General features: G+C 37.4%; 1 protein-coding gene across 2 annotated transcripts; it reads left to right on the top strand.

Annotated features, from left to right (window-relative positions):
* Nucleotides 1–22,293, top strand: LOC147454753 (uncharacterized). Of its 2 annotated transcripts, none has more exons than XM_086516593.1 (2): nt 1–2,199; nt 21,076–22,293. In XM_086516593.1, the coding sequence occupies exons 1-2, from the start codon at nt 691–693 to the stop codon at nt 21,610–21,612; spliced, it is 2,046 nt and encodes a 681-aa protein (XP_086372719.1). In that variant the 5' UTR covers nt 1–690; the 3' UTR covers nt 21,613–22,293. The 2 variants fall into 2 exon arrangements, with proteins under 2 accessions (XP_086372719.1, XP_086372718.1); XM_086516592.1 differs by having other exon boundaries at nt 1–2,208.
* The last annotated feature ends 2,056 nt before the right edge of the window (nt 22,294–24,349 follow it).

Genomic DNA, 24,349 nt, shown 5'->3' with positions numbered 1-24,349 from the left:
CAGGGGCCACGACGGACCGACTCTCCTGAGAGAGAGTCTACACAACAAGGCTCGGTCAGTAGCAAGTGCCCACTGCCCACTTCCCAACTGTGATATTCTTTCTTTCGACTCTCTCTCTCTCTCTCTCTCTCTCTCTCTACTCTGCACATCTGTCTCTGTCTGCGTCCCTCTCTCTATCTCTCTCACTCCTTTTGCAAGGTTCTGACTCCAGCCTTGGTCAGAAAGAGTGGCAGGACGGCCAATATTGCTTCTGCCAGTACTTGGTTTCAACAGCCCCGAGACCGACCCCCCGAGACGGCGAGGGCCGACGACCCGACGCCCACCAGCTATCCATTAATATGTTTGATTAACGAACCCGAGCTAACTGCGCCTCTCAACCCCAGGTGTCTGGCTGGCTGTCAGATCTGCGTGCGTCCATGATCTCTAGACAAGAGCTCTGTCTCTCTCTGTCTACCCCCCCGCCCCCCGCGCCAGCTCTCTTTGAGGATCACAAGCTGGCATGCTTTATCACCATGCAATTTTGCAACTGATCATGCTCCCCCGATCGCTCGGCTAGTGAAATTGAGCTGTTTTTAATAGTTTTCAATTCTGCAACTCGTTTCAATCCCGCTGATTTTTAAGCACCCACACCCCCCATGTAGAGCAAATCTAGGGCTTCTGCTGCAACCACCTAACTGCACATGCACAAAGATGAGCTCTGCTCGCGCTAGAACTAACGGCCCTTTCATTACTAGTAGTTCAGTCAGCGCAGGAAGCTCTCCCTCAATGGCAATGCCTTCGACGCACATGATCCATACTATGCACGAGCCAGGAAGCTGCAGGACTCCTCTTTTTAAAACGCAGCCTACAATCAGTCCGCAGTGCCAACAATACAATATACCGATGGCTATCCCATTCACACAGCTTCTTCACACTTCAGCTTCATCTAGCGTGAGCATTTCGGAGTCTGGAGCCAGCTGCTCAACAAAGAGCTCCATGAGTAAAGAGTTCTCTTATGGCCCGCAGCATTATGGGCAGCCTCCCTTCTCTGCCATGAATGAACCACATCAGCAGCCACTGGCATCCAGCTGCAACCATCCTACTGCAAGATTTAGCGGTGGCGAGCAGATCACGAAAGCAGCGGTTTATTCGAGCTTTGAAGATTTTAGGGCAGAAGCAGAGAGACTACAGCACTACACATGGTACCAATTAGCTGCAGGCAAGCCGAGAGGCAATGAACCACGGCGGCTATGGAAGGAGTCGGTCTCAGGCTTATATGGGCAGCAAATTAGGCAGGAAATGGAAGAGTTAGATCAAAGGCTGATGCGATCAGAAATGATGACGGCTAGCAGCTGGCGCCCATATCAGATCGCAGAGGCGGGCAGCACTGCTACTGCTAGCGAGGTGATTAACGATGCCTCAAGCAGCTACAGTACGATTTATCATGAGGAGCCGTACCAGAATGGCAACTATGATGGCTCGAATGTCAATTATCCCTACACGGCATCAATCTTGCGTGACAGCTCGACAACGTCCTGCAATGACTGTCAGCCTCATCAGCATATAATTGCCACTAATACAAGCAGTAGTTTTGCCGACAATATGTCTGCTCCAGCTTCGCCCCCCGCCATAATACAGGCTCTTCCTCTGCTCAACAGCTTGACGCCTGCAATCATGAAGGCAGAAGCACTTGACGACATTGATGGAAGATGCGATCAGCAGAGGCATGCCTATGATAGGGGCGAGACTGCAGAGTTAACGCTAGATTTGCAAATTGGGCTACCAAGCTCTGCAGCGCGTTTTGTGTATGAAACAGCATCACCTGCCAATATTACTCTAGTAGAGAAGCTGGAGGGTGGGAGAGAGAATGGGGGCGTCTGTAGGGTGGGGAAGGCAGAGGATGCGGCTTATATTGGATTATGCTTAAAGCAGCAGCGCCTGCAAGACGGGCTACCGCATTGCATTAATGATCAATACAGCAAGGAAAGCATGAGTACGTCCCCCGCTACAAGCAACACCAGTAACTACGACGACACAGTCATGGACGCTGAGGTTATCTCTCCAGCTTCCAACAGCTTTCCCAAGCCGGTAGCAGCTAGCAGTACTGTACTGCGTGAAGGTCAATACTGGATTCCCACAGCGGCTCAAATCCTCATCGGCCCAACTCAGTTCGCTTGCCATTTGTGTGGAAAGACCTTCAACCGGTACAACAACATGCAGGTAATCAAGGTGTGGCTCTCACATTATTTTTTTCTCACCTTCTTTTTTCATGCACTCGCACATCAGTGATTGTAGTTAATCACTTGATTATTATGTATTGGAACATTCTGGTCACGCGCTAATTAGACTCATGTAGGCCGAAACATTGCTCACGCATATCCTTCAAAGATGTTAGCTAGTAACTCTTGGTGCACTAAGAAAAGAAGAGGGGGGGGGGGGGGGGGTAATGCATTACCTTCCCTCCCTCCCTAACTGCAACTCAAAGGGTGGAGTTATCCATCCCATCTTCTATCGTGTGTGAGTTTAGCTTGTCTTGTCAATCTAATCCTACAATTTACCCCCTCCTTTGGAGACCCTCTCTAATTGGCATTACCAATCTTATTGGCATTACCAATCTTGTATAGGACCTAGGCCTATTTATTGGCTCTAGTAGGCCTATCATGTCCATGGGCAAGCGGGGGAAAACATTCTTATACTTCAGTATTAATGGAGATCACGATATTGTGGCCAATCAATTAGTGTAGACACATAGTCTAATGGCTATCACTATGAAGCCTAGGTCAAAGATGTAGTAATATAAACTTTTTCCATATTGTTCTCGCCTTTTCTCGTAGGAAGACGACCAATTGGCATGCGAGAGGCTTAAGTCTTAGTGTCCCTTAATGTTAGCGCGCGCCCCGCCCCCCCCCCCCCCCCCCCCCCCCCCCCCCCCAAAACAAAAAAAAAAAGAAACCCCAACTCTCCATGTACTAATCGAACTCTTTGAGTTTTTAGTGATTTATGTGTCATGACTTTAATTAGCGCCCTCTCTTCTCCCCTTTCTTTCCCTTCATATGTGGAGATAGTCACCTTCTTCACCATGGTGGAGTCCATGGTCGCACATAAAGTAGGCTTTAAAAGGGCATTCGATATTTTATAGGAGGAATGTTAACTCAAAGATAAGGGCATCTGAAGGCCACTACTTTGGCCAAAACATATCAGCTAAAGAAACCTAAGGGGATGCACTATCTGATTTTCATGTAATTCACATGTGTTAAATAAGTAGTAAAATCCTCATGCTTGCTAACAAGTTGCATTTCCCTTTTTCCACAAAACAATATGTTTTTCTTTTTGAAGTTTTAAATTTTTCGTTTTAAAGTTTAAAAGTACCTCTTGCTCTTATACAATTGAATTACCTCTACTATTTGCATTAAAATTGCTCTCATGTGAACCTAATGGTACATTTCCATGATAAGGTGCACTACTACAAGATAATATACCTAGATGCATTACATATGTGGCCTAGTAGCATCTTACCCAACACATGTGCTGTCGATTGCTGCAACAATTGGTGACTATATTATTGTGGTTCCAAGGCCTTCAAAGAGGAGCCTTCAAGGAACATGTTTCTCGATGTGCCCACCTAATATTGTCAAGACACAGTTTATGTGTCACATACCGACTATTGGCCTAACCATTTGCCTCGATAAACATATGACTGGTGAGTGTATTGTTTAAGGTCTCAAATAGGACGCCAATCAATCAAGACACAATTTATGTGTCACATACTGACTATTGGCCTAACCATTTGCCTCGATAAACATATGACTGGTGAGTGTATTGTTTAAGGTCTCAAATAGGACGCCAATCAATTTATGGCTATCACTCTGAAGCTTAAGTCAAAGATGTAATAATATAAACTTTTCCATATTGTTCTTGCCTAATTTTCTGGTAGGAAGATGACCAATTGGCATGCAAGAGGCTTAAGTCTTAGTGTCCCTTAAGGTAAGCGCGCCCCACCCCACCCCCCCCCCCACCCCCCCCCCCCCCCCCCCCGACCCCACCCTCCATGCACTAATTGAACTCTTTGAGTTTTTAGTGATTTTTATGTCATGAATTTAATTAGCGCCCTCCCTTCTCCCCTTCCTTTCCCTTCATATGTGGAGATAGTCACCTTCTTCACCATGGTGGAGTCCATGGTCGCACATAAAGTAGGCTTTTAAGGGGATATTTTACAGGAGGATTGTTAACTCAAAGATAAGGGCATCTGAAGACCACTACTTTGGCAAGAACATGATCAGCTAAAGAAACCTAAAGGGATGTACTATCTAATCCATGTAGTTCACATGTGTTAAATAAGTAGTAAAATCCTCATGCTTGCTAACAAGTTGCATTTCCCTCTTTCCACAAAACAATATGTTTTACTTTTAAAATTTTAAAATTTTTCTTTTAAAGTTTAAAAGTACCTCTTGTTCTTATACAATTGAACTACCTCTATTATTTGCATTAAAATTGCGCTCATTGAAACCAAATGGTACATTTCCATGATAAGATGCACTGCTACAAGATAATATACCTAGAAGGATTACATATGTGGTCCTTAGTACCATCTTGCCCAACACATGTGTTATCGATCGCTGCAACTGGCGACTATATTATTGTGGTACCAAGGCCTTCAAAGAGGATCCTTCAGGAACATGTTTCTCGATGTGCCCACCTAATATTGTCAAGACACGGTTTATGTGGCAAATACCGACTATAAGCCTAATCATTTACCTCGGTGATAAACATATCACTTGTGAGTGTATTGTTTAAGGTCTCAAGTAGAACGCTTAAGCTTGCACACATAAAATGGAAGATAATAGATCGAGATGCGGATAGGATGGGATTTGATGCATGTAACTGGGATGTGGATGACATGCAAGAGTGCAGGTTTAATGCCTACTAGCTAGTATGAGCAAATTACATAGTAATTTCGTTGCAATATTGATAGAGCATACAAAAAGAGGCTATACGAAGTTGAGTCATTAAGTAAATGCCAAAGCAAACAATTCTAGAACCTTGCATGATATTGCAAATGGCCTACAAGCAAGCTTTATAATGCTTAATATTCCCACATATTCCAATCAATACTTCATGTGGAGAGATTGCATACAATAAAAAAATGCCTATCGTATTGGTTCAAAAATAAGGATTATTTTATTCTATATTTTCTCACATTGTGACATATAGAAGAGTGTTGAAAATTGATTTTGAAAAAAAAAATAGATTGAATAGGACAAGGATCCCGCCCTTTTATTGGCAAAAGATCAACAGCTAAGGGGATTTATAAATAGTACTTGAACGCACACTCTATATAGGTTTTACATATAGTGATTGATCCTCATAGCTGGCACTTAACACGAAGATCTTTATTTTGATGAGATTCTCATAATATAGCATCAGGAGGATAAAAGAAGAGAGATGGAGTTGATGACTATTCCCACATATTCCAATCAATACTTCATGTGGAGAGACTGCATACAATAAAAAAATGCCTATCGTATTGGTTCAAAAATAAGGATTATTTTATTCTATATTTTCTCACATTGTGACATATAGAAGAGTGTTGAAAATTGATTTTGAAAAAAAAAAAGATTGAATAGGACAAGGATCCCGCCCTTTTATTGGCAAAAGATCAACAGCTCAGGGGATTTATAAATAGTACTTGAACGCACACTCTATATAGGTTTTACATATAGTGATTGATCCTCATAGCTGGCACTTAACACGAAGATCTTTATTTTGATGAGATTCTCATAATATAGCATCAGGAGGATAAAAGAAGGGAGATGGAGTTGATGACTATAAATGATAGTTTTTGTGATTTGGCTATCATTTAGAATTTTGGCTATCCTTTAAGCTAGCATTGCCTATATTATAGTTGTTGCCATCTAGGTCGAGACATCGTTGCCTCTATTCTTCAACTTACTTGTAACTTAGTTTTAGCTTCAACTAAAACTAAGTTACAATTATGGTGTATCATTTCTCTAGATACATTGAAATGTTCAAGTTTACTTTACAATTGCCTCTATTCTTCAACTTACTTGTAACTTAGTTTTAGCTTCAACTAAGTACAATTATGGTGTATCATTTCTCTAGATACATTGAAATGTTCAAGTTTACTTTCCTTATTGAATTTTCTTAAATTGAACATTCAAGTTAAATTTTAAAAAATCAATCTTGGTACTACTTAATTCATACTCTCATGAGGAGTATGAAGCAATTTTTACATTTCAAATCTGACAAGATTTGTATAACCCTCCAATATCAACCCAAAACCCAAAATTATAATTTTTTTCTTGAGTGCCTCTAAAGTACCTCCTCTACCCTACAGACATGTGAGAAATTTCATAAGCTCAATGGTGAGCTATAAGATATTATGAAAACATTACCTATATATGTGTGCTTCATTGAACATTAAACTATATAATAAAGGAAACGAGGCCGCCTTAACATTGGGAATGAATTAGTTAAAATTCAAAGTTGAAAAGATAATTACCAAGGTCACATGTGCTAATATGAAGAAGAAATTAATCAAATAATTGAGAAAATGTGTACGTACTACTCATTGGTAAAGATTTAAAAAAACGAGCATAGAATCTAAATACATGATCAAGGGATGCATTATTGAAAATTTCCTACGTAGTATAGTGTTGCATTTAAGGTAATAGAAAATACTTGTATATCAACAAAGGATATATCTCTTATTTAAAGAAAATATTAATTTTTTAACAATGATTGGAAAACTATTCTATTTATTTATGTTTATTAATTGATTATTTCAAAATTAAATTAAATTTCCAACCTCCTTTTGAAATCACTTATGTGTATGTTTCTATATTACAATTAATTGTATTTTCTTTGAATACATGTCAATTGCTACTGTATATAGGTATATAATTAAGGAGGTCTTTGGCATGAATATGATTGGATCGACCTTTACTTGTAGGAAGCTTTCTCAAAATGATGTATTTGATTTTGCAAATAATGTAAGGTTTTTAAGGACGACCCGAGGCTTTGTCTTTAATAAATCTTCTATATCACATGTGTTCAAGGGGTATCTAAAAATCCCCTCTTTGTACCTATACTCTAATGAATATAATGGCCCTTTTTTCTTAAGATTTTTCAAATTGGTAAAAAAACACTTTGAGTTTAAGTAATTAATTCTATAAGTTTTATAGTTTAATATACCCCTTCTAACAAACTCAAATGATACACCCCTTGGTAGGACGAAATATGACTTGATAATCTTCTTTAGGATTTTTTTAAATCAAAAAGATATTTTTAATATTGCACATAGGGTAGCGAACAACTATTATCAAGTAGAGTTGTGCAATTAATCATATTGAAAAATATGGCTTATATTTTTAGTTTTGAACGTATAAGTAAGCACATAAATATAAGCACATATTTATCATGTGTTGAAATTCATAGCTAGTGGGTTTAAGCTAGATGTCGAATGACTTCGTTATTTGTAGTGGTTCTAAGTTTACTTAAGGCACTCTCATATCTAAGCTATGAGGAGTTTAGTCATTGGACTACAAGACTAGTTGGTCCTATGTTTACTTAAGGCTTTCTCATACCTAAGCTATGGGGAGCCTAGTTATTGGACTACAAGAATAGTTGGTCCTAGGATATGAATTGTTTGTCATTGGTAGTGGGTCTATGTTTTTCTTAGGCACTCTCCTTCCTAAAATAGGTGGAGACCAACTAAGGTTGCTTAGATATCAAACTAGCACCCGCAGGTAGGTTGTTGAAATGGTTGGGTAGCCTTTGTACCCAAGATGTCCCACCATTTGTGAAATGCTAAAATGAGATTTTCTATTCAACAAGGTATATGTATCCCATTGGTTGGAATGCTTGTCCCTAAATGAGACACCCATGATTCAAACCATTTGAGTAGTAGTTTTCCTTTTGAGCTGGGTGGGTCATCCATAGTTTTGGATACCCTCCTCTTCCACATTTATAAAATGTAGTTATTTGGTGTCCACGTTAGCTTACAAGCATGAGCACCACCTTTGGATGCAAAGTGCATAAGATACCTAACTAGGTGATATAAGAATAAAACAATAAGAGAAATTATCACACATACTCACTTTTTGTGTTGGAGAAAGCCTACTTATCATGACATGGGTTGTACTAGGACTAAGTAAGAGCTTGGGCTAGTAGCTAGCTAGTGGAGATAGGTTCTAGTATGATTCCTATTGCTAGTGATACACATGTTGAAAGGGGTATGATATATAGAAGTAAGGATAGCTACATAAGAAAAATGTTGGATGAATTCTTGGTGTGTAATTGCATCGTGTTTCAAAGCTAGAGTAGAATTTTGTTGTTCTTTGTGCCGTTTTGTGGCATTAGAGCCATTTCATATATTCCTCGATGATTTCCAACATAATGAGTGCCACCTTGTGGAAAGGGAGATGGAGGCTTGACATCAAAATCTCCCTATGTCACATGTACTCGATAAATAATTAATAATAATGCTATGCACATGCTATAGTGACATTGTGGGTGGCCTTTAAAAGCCCTTATCCCACTCTAGACAATGTTCATATATAATCCCCTTTGATTAAGTTATTTGATGTGGTAAAATTGGTCACTCTGAGAAATTTTCTTAGGATGCCACAAGCTAGATATAAGTCACTCTTTATCAGCTCTCCTAGATATTGAAAAGTTTGCACGCATAATTTAACAAGTAGATTCTTGCATGTTCTAATGGAAATCGGAAGACACGTATCATTATGCCACATGAATTTGTTAGAAGCATCACATTCATTTGAGAGAAATACATGGCGGGATTTCCAAACCAATTATTTGATTAGGAAAGGCTATTCAATGCATGATATAGTAGGTAAGTGAAGGGGTTTTGAAATTCCCCTTACAACACATTAGATATGAAAATTTCTAGCTAATAGCTAGAAGAATCCATTTAGAAATATTTACGTCCAATATCTCAATCATGTGCTTAAAAAAGTTTAGATAAGTTATAGCTATGTAGTGATAAAGTATAAAATTTCTTAAAACATGCTCTATCCAGATTCAGTTTGGTTAATATTCTTACGGTGGAAGGTACAAGAAACTTTAGAGCTTGAATGTATAGGACGAGTTTTTATGATCTATCGGACTTTAGGTATCTCATGACTTTATGCTTATGGATTATAAGTGACCAAGTTGGACACGAAAATGAAAAATCAAAGGACTTTTGTTTAATATTAGTAGAAGAGAGATAGACTTGACAACACACCAAGATAGACATGCTAATAACAATCCTTAATGAGTGAATGGGAGATGGTACAATGTACAACGGAAGCAAATTCTATATAGCTCTAGAGAGCATGACAATGATCTTCTTGCTTAGGTGATTAGTGAGAGGCATGCTAGTGTAAAGATAATTCTCACCTAGGGATGGAGACCTAATCTGACCTTCCTTCTTCATTGCAAAGGTGAAAGCAACCTATGAGACAACACATAAAGTGTGAGGTCCCGAATCCAAAGATTGGGGCGACTTGATAGTTAAGCCTTTCTTTGGTTCTAGGTTCCATTGATAACACCTTACTCCAATCCAAAGAAGCAAGGAAATGAGAAATAGAAGTGAGGAAGGACTTTATCCTTCAAAGTCGTAGAAGTGAGTGTCCTACACCACAAGACAGGTCGATAATGATAAATCTAAATCCTTTTATAACCAAACTAAAATCTCAACATACTTTGGATCTATAGATGACACTTTTTTTTCTGCATTTAAGAGCCACAACCTCCATCCATAAACTTTTAAATATGGTAAAAGACTTATCCTTAATTGTGATAGCTAGTCTTTTCAAAAATACCTGAGTAATCGGGTCCACATGTCCATAGACCTAGTTCCAATCAAATACTAATCACTTGTTTCCTGATTACTACCATATTTTCATTCCTCTTGTTTCCTAATTACTACCATCTTTCATTCATAAAATCCTTCAAATATCACCCAAACAATTTCTTCTCATACAAAGTCTAATGAAGGCAATTCTATCTTTCAATAAAATGAAATATCCATTGTTTTGAGTTCTTTGCTACGGTCCGCAAACTTCCTATGTCCCGTCTTCTAACTAACAATGGAAAGATTTTCTTATTGATAGTCATGAAGACAGAAAAACCATTCCGTTTTGCTAACCGCTAAGGGTACTATCACTATGAGATACAAGAATTGCTCATTATAGCTTATTCTACTAACCGTGGCATTTCCCTGCTAATCGTGAGATCCTCTCGCTACTCTCAAGTTCCATCTGGCAAGAATATGTCCTATCAATAATTTTCTTTTGAAGGGATGATTTGCAATAGTCATCAAATAGGTTTGCTATCAACCAAACAATACTTTTGCTAAACAATTCTTTCAACATCAATGAGAAAAACCGTGCTTGTCTCTCATGAGATGAATATAATCACATTCTTGGTCATGTTAGGCTTCCCATACTAGGTCAAGTTTATGTATGAATAATGAAAAAACTAACAATTTGACTTACCATGGGTGTGGGTGCAACGATGACCTGCAATTGAGAATGGCCATTAGCAATTTCATTTGTTAGCATTGTAGGTTGGGGGTTTGGTAGATCTTTACACACAATGTGGAACTTCACATTCTCTTCCTTGGTGGGGCCATCTCTCATGTAATACACAAGAAAGGCAAAAGGGTGCGGTACTAAGATCAATCGAGGCCACTTGGATGTTAATTGCAATAAGGAGGTATACAAATGAAAAAAATAGAAAAAGACATAAGGATATGACACTATTGTACTAAGATTTATGGATATAGGAAGACATCCTACCACAAACACAATCTTAAGTGCAAGGAAAACTATGCTTCACATGCCACTTTCAAGTGGTTGGAAATGAGAAAATTAAGAAAGAATGGTAGTAACATAAAGAGTGATTAAGATTTTAAAAATCACCAAAAAAAGAGATTTTATTTCTTCATTACAAGTGCATGCGTCCATAATACACCTACCTAAATACATACTTAATTAGTTCTAAATATTCCTTCATAAACTTACTCTACACATGGTTTATCTTAAATCTTGACCCCACATTCTTTTTAGGATATAGACAACAAGGAGGTTTGACTCAATGGTTAGTTACCTTGTGGTTAAGTGCTCTCGAATTGGAACACTTCTTAGTTAGGTGACCTCCAAGGAAGTTTTTACTTTTGGAAAATTGTTGTCCCTAGTGTGCAATAAATGGAACCAATGAAACCCTCATAGCCTCATTTCCAAGTACACTAAGGACTATTCCTTGGTCACCACCTTGGAGGGAGTTGTGAGGGTTGAATGGTGCCAAAAGTGCCAGGAAGGTATGCTAGATCACCATCACAAGCAAAAGTTTTACTACAGAGTTCTCTTCCTCTCTGTGTTTTGTGCTAGCACTTTTTCCCTTTATATAGGCCTCCAAGGTGTGTTATTCTAGTGCATGCTTTTTGTCTCCTTGCCTCCCGTATCACTATTTTTGGCTATGCATCTTTCAATCACCTCACTTCTTTTTGTGTAATCAACTTTTAGATGTCCTTTTCTTTTAGCTATGAGTCCAAATTGACCACTCTTTTTCTCTTAATTGGTTACTTGAAGGCCACAAATATATTCAACACCCACTTTCCTAAAAGTAGGGGCTTCAAAACCCTCTCTTTTTTCTTACTATCTAAAATCTAAAATTAATAGAACTCCTACATATAAGGTTTGGTTTTAGAATGGATCATGTTGGAAAGAGACTCAATCATTAATATGCTTAATAATGCTCCTAAACTTTTTCTTGAAAAAATTCTTAAGTGGAAGTAAAATTTAATTAATGGAAAGAAAATTATAAACTCCCTAGCTTAGCATTTCAAGATGTCCACATCTCGAGAAGTCAAGGTAGTTCTTCTCTCAGGTGGCTTCATCTTGCCATATGGCATCTTCTTGAGGATAGTTTTACTACTAGGCAAGGTGTTCTCTAAAAATTATATTTTGAAGGATTTTCTCTCAAGATTCTGAATCTTAGAGATTTGGAACTCCAAGATGTTTTGGGTTGGCATGACAATTTGTTCATCATCAATGAGTTACTCATCACTAGGAATTTAGGGTTTCAATAAGATTGCATGGAATACATCATGGCCTTTGAGATGAGGTACCAAATTCATCTTGTAATCTTATCTTTATACTTGTTAACTTCATAAGGACCATAGTAACTAGGGCTGAGCTTTTTGTACCTCCTGAGGAATATGCTACTTCTCTTTGGGCAAATTCAAAGAAAAACTTTGTCTTCTTTCTTGAATCTTCTTTTGGATTTCTTACCATTAGCATATTACTTTTGGCAATCTGAGGTACTTAGATATCCTTTTGGATGGTCTTAATTTGGTTTTCCGTCTCTTCACGAATCCAATTAAAACCTTCATCTCTTATGGGGCAGGATCTAAAAAGTTGAGTGAATTAAAGAAATATTCTTGACCATATAGGGCACAAAATGGGGTCATACCAATACTGATGGTGTGAATCGTTGCAAGCATACTCCACTAGAGGTAGAAACTAAATCCATTGCTTAGGCTCCCTACTAAAATAAACTCGTAGAATATCTTGAATGACTTGATTACTGATACATTCTATTCGTCCACCCAATTGGGGTTGGTAGGTAGTACTTAAGTTTAACTCCAAATATCCCCTTGAAGAGAGAGGTCCAAAAATTTGAGGCGAGCTTTACATCTTGATCAATCAAAATCTATCTAGAGAATCCATGTAATCTAAAAATCTCCTTAATAAATAGTCGTGAAATGTTGGACATGGTAAAGGTTGTCTTAACTGAAATGAGATGTGCAATCTTAGTGAGTTGGTCAACAACCACCATAAGTAAATTATATCCTTCTTGAACCATAGATAGTCCAATGAGAGTCCATAGTTATGCACTCCCACTTGAGATTGATCAAGAGGTTTATTTCTCTTTACCTTTCTTTGGCATGTCAAGCGTCGGTAAACATATCCTGGAATATTTTCATTTTTCTCAATCTAGTAGAAGCTTTTGTACACATCTTGAGGGTCTTTGCAAATCTTGGGTGATCTGACGTAGGATTATCATGAGCATTGACCAAGATAGATTTTCATAGGTTAGCATCCTTTAATACGGATAACCTATCTCTATGATATATGGAGACAACAATCTTTATGTGAGAAATATTTCATTGATGCTATATTCTTTGTTTTCCACCCTGAACAAGGGTAAACCACCTTTGATACTGATTTGATAATATAGCTTTCTTGATCCTTTCAATGATAGGGTTGTCGGGTATAGATATGAAGCTCAAAAGGTTTTTGATCAAGCGAATCCACAATTGATTTTTCCTTTGTTGGGTGCTAGATAATATCAAAGTCATTTTCTTGCAAAAGTTCTACACAATGTCTTTTTCATTTATTCAAAGTTGGTTATGTGAAGATCCACTTTGAGCTCTTATGGTTGGTTGTAACTCAGAATTTCCATCTCAGTAAGTAAATCCTCCATAGTTTTAGGGCGTGAATGATTGCCAATAGTTTGAGGTCATGAGTTGGGTAGCGTTTTCATGAATCTTAAGCTTATGTGAGGTGAAAGTTACTGTTAGATTCCTTTTTGAACTAATACTTCTCTAACTGCTTTACCACTAGCATCAATGATGATATGAAAGGTTCCAATAACTTAAGACAAGGTGTCTTGGTGACATTCTTAAGTTTATTAGACCTTTCTTCATCCCTTTCTTTAGAAGGTCAATCAAGGGCAAAGCGAGCATATCAAAGTCTTTTATAAAATCTCCATAACAACCCACGATCCCCAAAAATCCTTGAATCTTGCTTCCATTCGATCGCAAGTGCCATTCAAAAATGTCTCAAACTTTAGCAAGGTCCAGTGACATGTCTTTTTGAGAAACAATGAATCACAAGTATTTAATCTTTGGAGAGAAGAAGATACACTTGCTCATCTTAGCATAGAGTTTGTGCTCTCAAAGAAAATCTAGCATCTTTCTCAAGTGGAATTTGTGTTCTTCCTCATTCTTTGATTAGATTAGAATATTATCAAAGAAGATGAGGACAAAGCTTGAAAATATCTTGCATCAATCGGCCATTGAATGTAGAAGGTGCATTAGTCATACCAAATGACATTACTATAAATTCAAACTAGCCATATCGTGTTTTAAAGGCTGTCTTTTGGATATTGAGTCCATTATTCTTATTTGATAATAACCTGATCTTAGATCTATTTTTGAGAAAGCCGTAAATTCATGTAATGTGTCCAACAATTTATCGATGCGTGGTATATGATATTGTTCTTAATGACTGCTTGGCTCAATCCTTTATAGTAAATGTAGAGTCAAAGAGTTCTTAAGTGTAATTGTAGAGTTAAAGAGCTCCATTTTTCTTCTTTTAGAAGAGTATGTGTGCTCCCCAACTCGTTTTTTATGGTCTAATAAGTCGTTGTTCTAAAAGTCGGTGAAGATGATCCTTTAGTTTGATAGCCTCTGGTAGGGCCATTTTGTAAGGTCTCTTTGTTGCATGTCCACTTCCTAAGAGAATCTCTATCACGTAGTCAATTTCTCAAGCAAGAGTAAGAGAGGTGAGATCTTCAGAAAATACATAAGCATACTTATGAATCCATAAAGGTTTTCAATCATTTGACTCTTGATCCAGCCTTACTCAATTCAAACACACACACACACACACACACACACACACACACATTTTTTAGCCACAGTGGATGCTAGCTTGATTTCTAGGTAGCCAACCCATTTCAAGAAGCCCATTGTACATCCGAACCAGAAGTGTTCTAAAGAAAGCTGAAGTAGAGTGTCCCCTTAGTTCAAATTCAAGGTTTCTTATCAAAGGTCAAGATACCATGCTTTTCCTATCACCCAATTCTATTGTCATAGGTCTAGCTAGTTCTTGATTCGAGATCAACTTTCACAAGGATCTTGGAGATAGTAAGGAATGATTACTACCACAATCAATGAAGAGATTGAAATGTTTACCTTGATGTATGGCCCGCACTCGGATACCATCAAATTATTGTTGTGCTCCAAGGTTTTCAATGGCTACATAAATATTATTCTCTCTTCTTCTTCATCAAGAGTAAGCTATCCTATGACTGCATGTGCATGGTTTTTTTTCCTTGACTTTTCCAAAGGTCCTTGCTACTCTTCCTTACCCTTTACCTCCTCCATCATTCTTGCACCATTGCATTCATCAGAGTGGTATCTTTGGTCTGCATTAGTTGCCACCACTCCTCTATTAGTTAAACGTGGGCATGTGTTGCAATAATGTCCCTACTTCCCACATTAAAAGCATCAAACATCCATGCATGGAGGATATTGGGCATTAGCAACATAAGCTCTTCTTGGTTTTCTATCACTGTGGAATTGTCTTGGTTGCCTAACACCATTAAAGGCTTTGTTTCTATTCAAATATCCTTTTAATCCCTTGCTCTTTCATCAAGGGCCTAGATTGTAGTAAAGAATCTTGTACAATGGTGGGATTCATAGCTTTCCTAGCACCATTAAAGGCTCTATTTCTATTCAGATCTACTTTTAATCCCTTACACCTTGGAAAAACTGAATCACCTATTGCTCAATGGTCATCGGCAGTGTTTAACTTTTAAGCCTCGCAAACTTTGAGTAGTATTATTTTAGGGAGAAGCTATATTGTTTTCGGAAACAAGATTTTTCATATTCATTGCCTCATGGTCAGGAGGTAAGTATATCTCTTTTACAACTTGTTTTATCTCCCTTGAACTTTGGGAGTCTTCTAGTATTCTCGTGTCACGTCAATGTTGTTTTCACCACAATTTTGATTTAACTATGAGGCAAAACATCCCTTGCATTGCTTGGTTTGCAAGTGTGGTCCTTGTTGTGGAGAGGTAACCGTCTATAGCTTCAATGCATACTTTTGCTTTCTTCTCAATATCATTACCCACTTGCATCAAAGTGGATGGTTGCATTTGTTTTAACAACTTAGTTTCTTGTATTTTATGATCCGGAATTCTTTTGAGGGTTTTTTTTAAAATTAGTTGTATATTAATATATTATAATAAACATTAATGCTTATTTGAATTCACTCTCTTAACAAATCATGACTACCAAACCAGGTAACTAAGGAATTTTCCAAGACTTAGACTTATCCAATCCACTAAAACTTTAATCACAAGACTTAACTAGTTTAATAATATAAAATAAATTTGATGCATTTGTTTAGTGATTTTTCTTCTTTAGGGGCTAGTTACAGGTATCAAAGCGTGTAAAACCATCAAAAAGACATGAAGTATCTAAAATTAAACATCAATATTTTCTTTTATTTTTTTAATTGATATGAGTGGTTGGGTTTATAAGAATTTCTATTGAGGAAAACATAATAGGAACAACTATTATACACATCAATTGGCATGTCATAATATTTGAGTGGATGAGGCCATGGGTGTAAAAAATGATACACAAGGGAAATTTGGGAGTATCCATACAAAATTCTTTTCTTGAATGTCAATCAAGTGTGATCATTAATAAGAACTTGGTTAGTAAGGATTACGGCTGTTACTTTATCATAAAGCCATCGATTAAGGATTGAGACTCCATTATAGGCCATCTAGGTTGGAAATTGATCGTCACTGAATTGGGCTAAATATTTTAAGGTTGGTCAAATACTCTATTATTAACCTATGAAGGAAAATTTTAACAAAGTTTGAGCGTGGTCAAAACTCATTTGTTCTATTCTTGAGTCACGTTACTAAACTTTTTGGGATTTTGACAACTTACTCCTTAACATGGCCATGTAAGCACATCTTTAGTCCTTGGTTTACCTTCTTATTGATAATATAACCTTGTTGTAAGGATTGGGTGTAATTCTCTAAATGGGTTTATTGTTTGGACCTCCAAAATCACTATAGTGACTTTTCTACAAAAGTTTGTTAAGGCCACAAAAGTGACTTTTCTACAAAAGTTTGTTAAGGCCACAAAAGTGGCTTTGTCTCTCCAAGATCAATGTTAACAAAGATATAGTTTAGTAGGTCTACATCCCCAATGAGTTTACTAAGCATGTACAACCTTCAACGCATTTTAGAATTCTTATCTTGAATTTCAAAACCAAAGATATTGCATTCTTCATATTTGAATAAATTTCTTAAGGGTGCTCAAAGTTGCTTTAGGAGAATGTGGATAATTATGTATTATGTTTGATTGCCCATATATTGCAACATCATATTGAAGGGTCACTCTTTTGACCTATTATATAATCCATCGATAAAATAGCACTATACAATTCTTTGTTACACCTATGCTCCTCTGCTTCTAGAGGGATGAGAGAGGATATCAAACTTTTGTACACAGTTAATTTGGTATTATTATGAAATTAGTCCTTTGGGCTTGATGAGATTCCTTAGTGGGGTCTTTTCTTACTTGAATGAACAAATTTAGGTGTTAATTAAGTTATTACTGGCCAAATCTTTGAGTGTCCCTTGCTACTACTTTTCTTTTTCAATGCTCACATTGTGTGAGTAAATATATCAAAACTCCCAAAAAAAAATCCTCATGCACGAGGCTTAAGCACACATCATGCCAAGGGCACTATGCCAACCACATAGACAAGGTTTGGCTTTACATGGACCCAGCCATAAAAAACATACACATAAGGAGTATGGCTTTACAAGAAGCCACCCATGGCATGCATAGCATTGCAAAGTACTAGAAAGGAGAGGAGAGAGTTGCTAGGAGCTACCACACAAGTGGAGATCACCCACCCCCTCTGAGAGTAGGAGCTTGCTACTTAATGTGAAGAGAATGTCTCAAGGGAATTGGATGATCACCCTCCCTAATTCATGGGCATGTGCATGGCAAGCCATGAGGTGTGGGAGGAACATGAAGATGCAAACTTGGCAATTGTAGCAATGATGATTGAGTCCCTCTTACAATACATTCGTCAATGAAACATCCCTAATCTAGCATTTCAAGTGTAACAGATGGACATAAAATTGGAGAAGATGACATGTTAGTATCTCCATTTCAATCAAAATGGGGCAAGGATGACCCATCTATTTTGGCCATTAAAATGTGTATGTGGTGTTTGAATGCATGACTATTGAGGATATACTTAGTCCTCCTTAACAATATGACAAAAAGGAAAGCCATCAAGTTCTAGCTATCAACGAGAAAGGAAGCATGTTGCATCTTATTTGTGTTAAATAGACATTAAGCTACAAGGTAGCTAAAGACTTTGAGTTATATGTTTCATGCAATCGCACTCTTATCTTCAAATATCATAGACATAATTTCTAGATTAAGAGATGTATCATTGAATTTGACAATGATATTGCAGGATTAGTTGTTTGCAAGAACTATTTGTGTTTGAAGACTAGAGGCAACTACAAACACGAACTAACATGCAGACTGTGTTGCTAATATTGTGGCACGTGCCACATGTTTTTCGGAAGATAATGATAATCTTTCCTTTGTCATTCTTACTTTTTTGTACAAAAATGCATGCTTTTGAAGATTAATTATCATGCCTTCTCGACATTTTTTGAATCCAAGGTTAAATTAAATAGAGGTGATATCTTCATTGGTATATCGTTTGCAGCAACTATGATTATAGTGTCACTAAATAGTTTGAGAATAGTACCCCATTTGTCTCCTTGAGGGAGGTAGTGAGAGCATCAAATAAAGTTTAAAAAATGGCATGCCACTAAAAACAAGTTCATGCTAAATCCAAGACCTCAAATTAAGGCTATTTCTAGTCTTGGGGCATTCACTCTATGTCAAACTATTATCCCTTTTGTATTCAAGGGGCATTATTAAAATTTGAAATCTACATTATTATAACACAATCGTTTTCTATTAAAACATGTAATTTGTGAATTTTACATGATTATTATACAACCATTGCCTATTTTATTTTCACTTTTTTGAAATTATTCAAATAAATCCCCTCTATAAATACAAGTGTGGTTGAATTTTTTTGAATTTAGACACCTTATACACCTATAGATGTTTGATATTTTCATGGAACAATTAACCATCTACTTTTGGAGTTTGACATCAAATTTGTAACTTAGATCCTTTGTTCCTTAATATACTTGTGTTAGTGGCCAAATCAAGCCATGCTTGAATCCAGAGTCCCAATTCATATTGGATTTAATTTTGATTACGTTATCGTCTTTTGACAGTCGCCAAGTTTTGTGTTAAGACTAGATCAAAGGTTTGCATGATTCATATTCTTCACTTCTATGGTAATACAACTCATTCTTCTCCGGATTCAACTCACTGCAAGATTTTGTTTTGATCGGATCTTAAATTCTCATGATTTCTTTTGTGTACTTATTCTCAATGGTACTATGACTCAATATTCTATTCTTCACATACATTCTTTTTCTCTTACTTACTCTTGTTTTCTTACGAGATCTTAAGTTTGTGTTATTGCAAATTTTTGCCTATTCTCAATGATGGTGCAACTTGTATGTATGATGCATTTTGGCTATCATTTCCACTCTTTTTTGGCATTACCTCTTTCACTCATTTTCTTTCCTTTAATTATAAGGATGTATGTTTGCATATATCCCGCTTTCTCCAAACTGTTTTGTGTATCGAATTAAAAATAGCACATGTACTTTTACTAGTTTACTTCAATTGTATGCTTCCAAAGTCCTCCACATTAGCACTAGTTTTGTAATTGGACTCTAAAGTGTAAGTGGGAAACTAAAATTTTGTATTTTTATACCAAATTTTGTGTTTACCGGTTGAGTCTAGCTTCAATATTTTCGGACCTTACTCACAATGTAGTTAGTTTATGAGAGTTTTTTTAGTGCCTTTTTCAACTCTCGAAGAAATGGTCTTTTGATTAAAGCATATAACATGATAAGTTTTAACTCATCAAAATTTAATCAAACAAATTAATTTTCAATTTTATATAAAATCCTTATTAGATCTGCATATGTTGGTGTTCAAAAAGGAAGTCATGCGCTTCATTGCAGTTTCATGCCTGCTATAATAGATTTAGAAAGCTTAATTTGAAATGCCTTCGTGGAGGCATAATTGTTCCTTTCAAAGCTATATATAGTGGTGATAGTTTAGTGCAAATCTACGATTCAACGGTTGTGGATCATAGCTTAAAATCTTATAGATCTAGTCATAGAGATTTAAATTTTCCATTGTATAACCATGTAAATGAGATTTTTTGTGCTTGAGTTATGAATTAAAAGTGTGATTTATAAACATAGACAAAAATGTTCCCATTATGCTCAAGTTTATAGCTTATGTCTTTCAAATCATAATAGAAATTTTTGGAGTGTGCAATATTAGCATTGGCCAGCAAAGTCATGGCTTCAATTTTCTTATTGGTGTAAAGCTCAAAAAATCAAAGAAGCCATCTATTATGTAAGGGTCTTAAAAAAATTTATAGATATTTTTTAGATGTGTATGGAATTTTATCCAAAAGTTAGCAAAGAATATATAGAAGTGTTGAATTTTGTATTAAATTGGTGGTAAGGTAGAAACATCCCTTTTTTGGATAGTCATATGGACAAAAATTCTAGTGGAGGGTTTTGATAACCAATGTAGTGAGGAAGACTTATCATTGGGTTTGTGCTACAACTTTTGCCTCCTTGTTAATGGATGGATGGGGAGAGAGAGAGAGAGAGAGAGAGAGTATGCTCTTCTCAACCATCTAGACTCTCTCAATACTCCTTGAATTGTGTAGGCTTAACAAGAGAGTGTTTCTTAATATGATTGTACGGCTAAAGAATTGACTTAGGATGTGGTCACGAGAAGCATATTTATCAAAAATCTGCATAGTTGCATATAAGGCAAATAATCGGTGCATCGTGGGACCAACAGTTATACAAAAAAGTAACTGATAACTATGCATCGCATGACCACTGCCTTGAAGGGGTTTGTGTTTATCCGTGTCGAGATTGTGGTTTTCTTGATTTTTTAAATTAAAAAAACTATACATGTTGCTACAGTTATTTTTAAAAAAAATGTGGATTTCCTGATTTTTATTTTTTAAAAAAAAAACTTCAACGTCAGAATCAAAGAGACGTGTTGCTCACAGCTATTTGATGCTACTATATGTATGATTGCAGATGCACATGTGGGGGCATGGGTCGCAGTACAGGAGGGGGGCAGAGTCATTGAAGGGTGCACAGCCAGTGCCATCGTTAAGGGCAAGCAATAGCATGAATAATAATTTTATGCAGCAAGCACAGGCCATGATGCGGCTGCCCTGCTACTGCTGCGCCGTAGGGTGTCGCAACAACATCGGCCACCCTCGTGCCAAGCCACTCAAGGACTTTCGCACTCTACAGACACACTTCAAGCGCAAGCATGGGCTCAAGCCCTTTGCGTGTCGCAAGTGTGGCAAGCCCTTTGCCGTGCGTGGTGATTGGCGCACCCATGAAAAGAACTGCGGGAAGCTTTGGTTTTGCAGCTGTGGCTCTGACTTCAAGCACAAACGCTCCCTCAAAGACCATATTCGTGCCTTTGGCAGCTCCCACACCGCCATCACCTTCCCCACTAACCCTGCAGGTCCTCCTCCTCCGCCTCCTTCCGGCATTTCAACAAGTTGTACCGGCCCTGCTCCTCACCCTCACCTCATCTATGCCTCTGACGCAAGTCAATAACAAAAGGTAACTGCTCCCGGGCCGCCCCCCCTTTTCTCAAAATAAAAGAAAACACACATTCTCTCTCTCTCTCTCTCTCTCTCTCTCTCCACACACACACACCCAAAAACCCACACACATCCATTACTCCTAACCACCTCAGGGTCGTTAGGAGTAATTCCTAGCTCCTAACCACCTCCTTGTCATCATGCAATTTCCACTCTGAGCCACTCTTAAGGAAATTCTCCTAACCATCCATACCAAGATACTAAGCTCTATCCCACACAAGCCATGTACATTTACCTAGATTTTAACTTCTCTTGCGATGCTCACCTATTCCAAAGTTGTGAAGAGCACCCCATTCATAACCAATCTTCAACACAATCTGCCCCTTAGCTCCTCACTATAGCATGAATATCACGTGCCTTTCTTGCTCTCGTGCACAAACTTTGACCATTGTATAAGCCCTCAAGTGATTACCCCTCTCTCAATGCTGATTGTGGTGAGTAGACCTCAAAGCACATATGGGAGATGCCTAGGTTTTTGTCCTACCATCCAAAATATGCAAGGTCTACTACCACTATCAGCGTGTTCCTAAACCTACCATCAAGTTAACTCTGACAAAAGAACTTGTGTCAACCTTTGTTCACAAAACTGGTAAGTAACCATCTAATCAAACCAAAAAAATTGGCTTTTTGACAATGTTGATGTGTTGTTCATGTGTTTACGCTACTTGAAAAAGCACTAGACCCATATGTTTGTTTGTATGTATGCGCGTGTGGAGTTTTTACCACAAGCTTAATATATGTGGACTTGATATGTTTAGCTTGGGGGGTTTGCTATTTAAGCTGCAAAATGTGTGTTCATTGGTTACTCAAGCAAAAGTGGTATAGATGTTACAACCCTAACACACATCAACTGGCATTCAATGGAGCCTTGTTTTGGCTTTTGCATTGGTTGTCACCACTAGTTGCGTGTGTTTCCATGGTGTTGCTTGTTGTTGAAAGGAGCACCTTTTGTGTAGAGCAAGTGGGGCCTGAGCATTGCAGTGAGGATGTTGAGGCATGGACTCAAGAGTTGGGAAAACTAGGAGGGAAGCCAGTGCCATGAGAGGTGTGCTAGAGCCTAGAGAGGATATGAGGACATGCTCCTCTTGCGCAGTCATTCATTCCTCCTGCAAGAGAGAGAATGGTCAAGGGCATAGTGTATCTCGATGGAGATCTCTATTAATTTCATGTTTCTCATATACTCTCATGGTGATATTTCTATTGTCTGTTTTGTTCAGCTAATAGTTGGATGATTCATTTGTAAACTACCAAAAATTGATTTTTTAATGGTCTTTTAGAATGGCACTACTTACCAAAGAGAAGATCATCATTAGAAGAAAAAATGGTGAAGAGCCACAAGGAGTGGATAATGACTTGCCAGATGCCTACTTGTTCTCTACCGAAATGGTTTCACAGCAGTCATAAAAAATAGTTATATTGTTGACAATGCACAAGGTGATATGGGAATTTTATTGAAATTAGACCAACAACTAAATGAACGGTCTGCTCTTTATTAGTTATTCCAAAAGGTGATCAATCATACTTGAGATTTCTTCTCCCTTCCTACGTTGATTGTCAAGATCCACCCCAAACTTTCGAATGCACTTATTATAGTGTCTATCGACAACAAGGGTAGGGCAAAGAAGACTTGGTCCATTTAAAGAGGATGAAAAAATAAGGGTTTCGCACCACATGCAAATACCTATGCTTACAATTTGAAGGCATCTAGCATTATGGAAGAATCTAACATGGATACACAAACTTTCATGATCATGATCGATCTAGGGCTCTTTGTCATAAATGTTGTGCTTACCAATGTGTTGGTTGACGTGTGTATGGTGTATTCATGAAAGCATGACAACTACTTTAGTCCTTACTATTTAGGATACTACTTCTTGGAAAGCACTTATTGTAGGTAGTGTTCCCTATAAGGGAAAGTATGAGCAAGGACTCTACTCTAGATGCAAATCATTATACTAGGTAGTTCATAGTCATAGACAATTGAACTCAACAATGGTACTTATTTTTCAGAAAGATGGACACTTGTTTAAAAAAACCCCATCATAATATAAAGATATCAAACCGTTTTGTCATTTGGAAGATGATTGAAAATGCCTAGCTAGTGAGGGAAGAGCCTATATATTCCAACCAACATTTATAATTGATGGTGGGGGGTTCACTTATGAGAAACCACCTATATTACATGCATTAAAATGGTATTAAAAAAGCCCATGTACTTATATAATGTGATTACATACAATGACCCACCCCAAATTCTTACTAAACTTATGTGTTTTTCCTTATTTTCAACTTAAAACCCTTTTATAAGTAAAATACGTAAAATAAAATAACTTTTATAGATCAAGATACCCTCCTTTTGAATGCATCTTATACACCAAAATTGTATACCCCCAAGAAATTATCTTAGTTAATACGAAAATTTTAATGGGTGTGGCCCCTTTCTCTTTTTATAGAGGCCGTCCCAACACCAATCCATGCCCCCTTTTATTCTCCCTCACTATAAATATCAAGAAGTAATTCTTTGGCTTCTCTGAGATTTTTCATGGATTTTTTAAGTATCTCCAAAAAATGTAGAATAGCTATGGGTCTAGGGCATTTGATAAGGGTAGTTTCTTTGTCTATAATCATGATTTTTTCATTGACTAAACAATGCTTGAGCAAGTCTTGAATCTTGCTCATACATGATGTGC

Source organism: Adiantum capillus-veneris, chromosome 7 (genome assembly GCF_014529385.1).
Source record: "Adiantum capillus-veneris isolate H3 chromosome 7, ASM1452938v2, whole genome shotgun sequence".
In the NCBI taxonomy this organism is placed as follows: domain Eukaryota; kingdom Viridiplantae; phylum Streptophyta; class Polypodiopsida; order Polypodiales; family Pteridaceae; genus Adiantum; species Adiantum capillus-veneris.
This window is presented reverse-complemented; position numbering and strand designations above follow the sequence as displayed.

Bases quoted from the DNA above. Each gene is read 5' to 3' on its own strand.
- LOC147454753 (XM_086516592.1), top strand. From the start codon at position 691: ATGAGCTCTGCTCGCGCTAGAACTAACGGCCCTTTCATTACTAGTAGT. The intron at 2,209-21,075 runs GTGTGGCTCTCA...GTATGATTGCAG, and splicing joins ACAACATGCAGGTAATCAAG to ATGCACATGTGGGGGCATGG.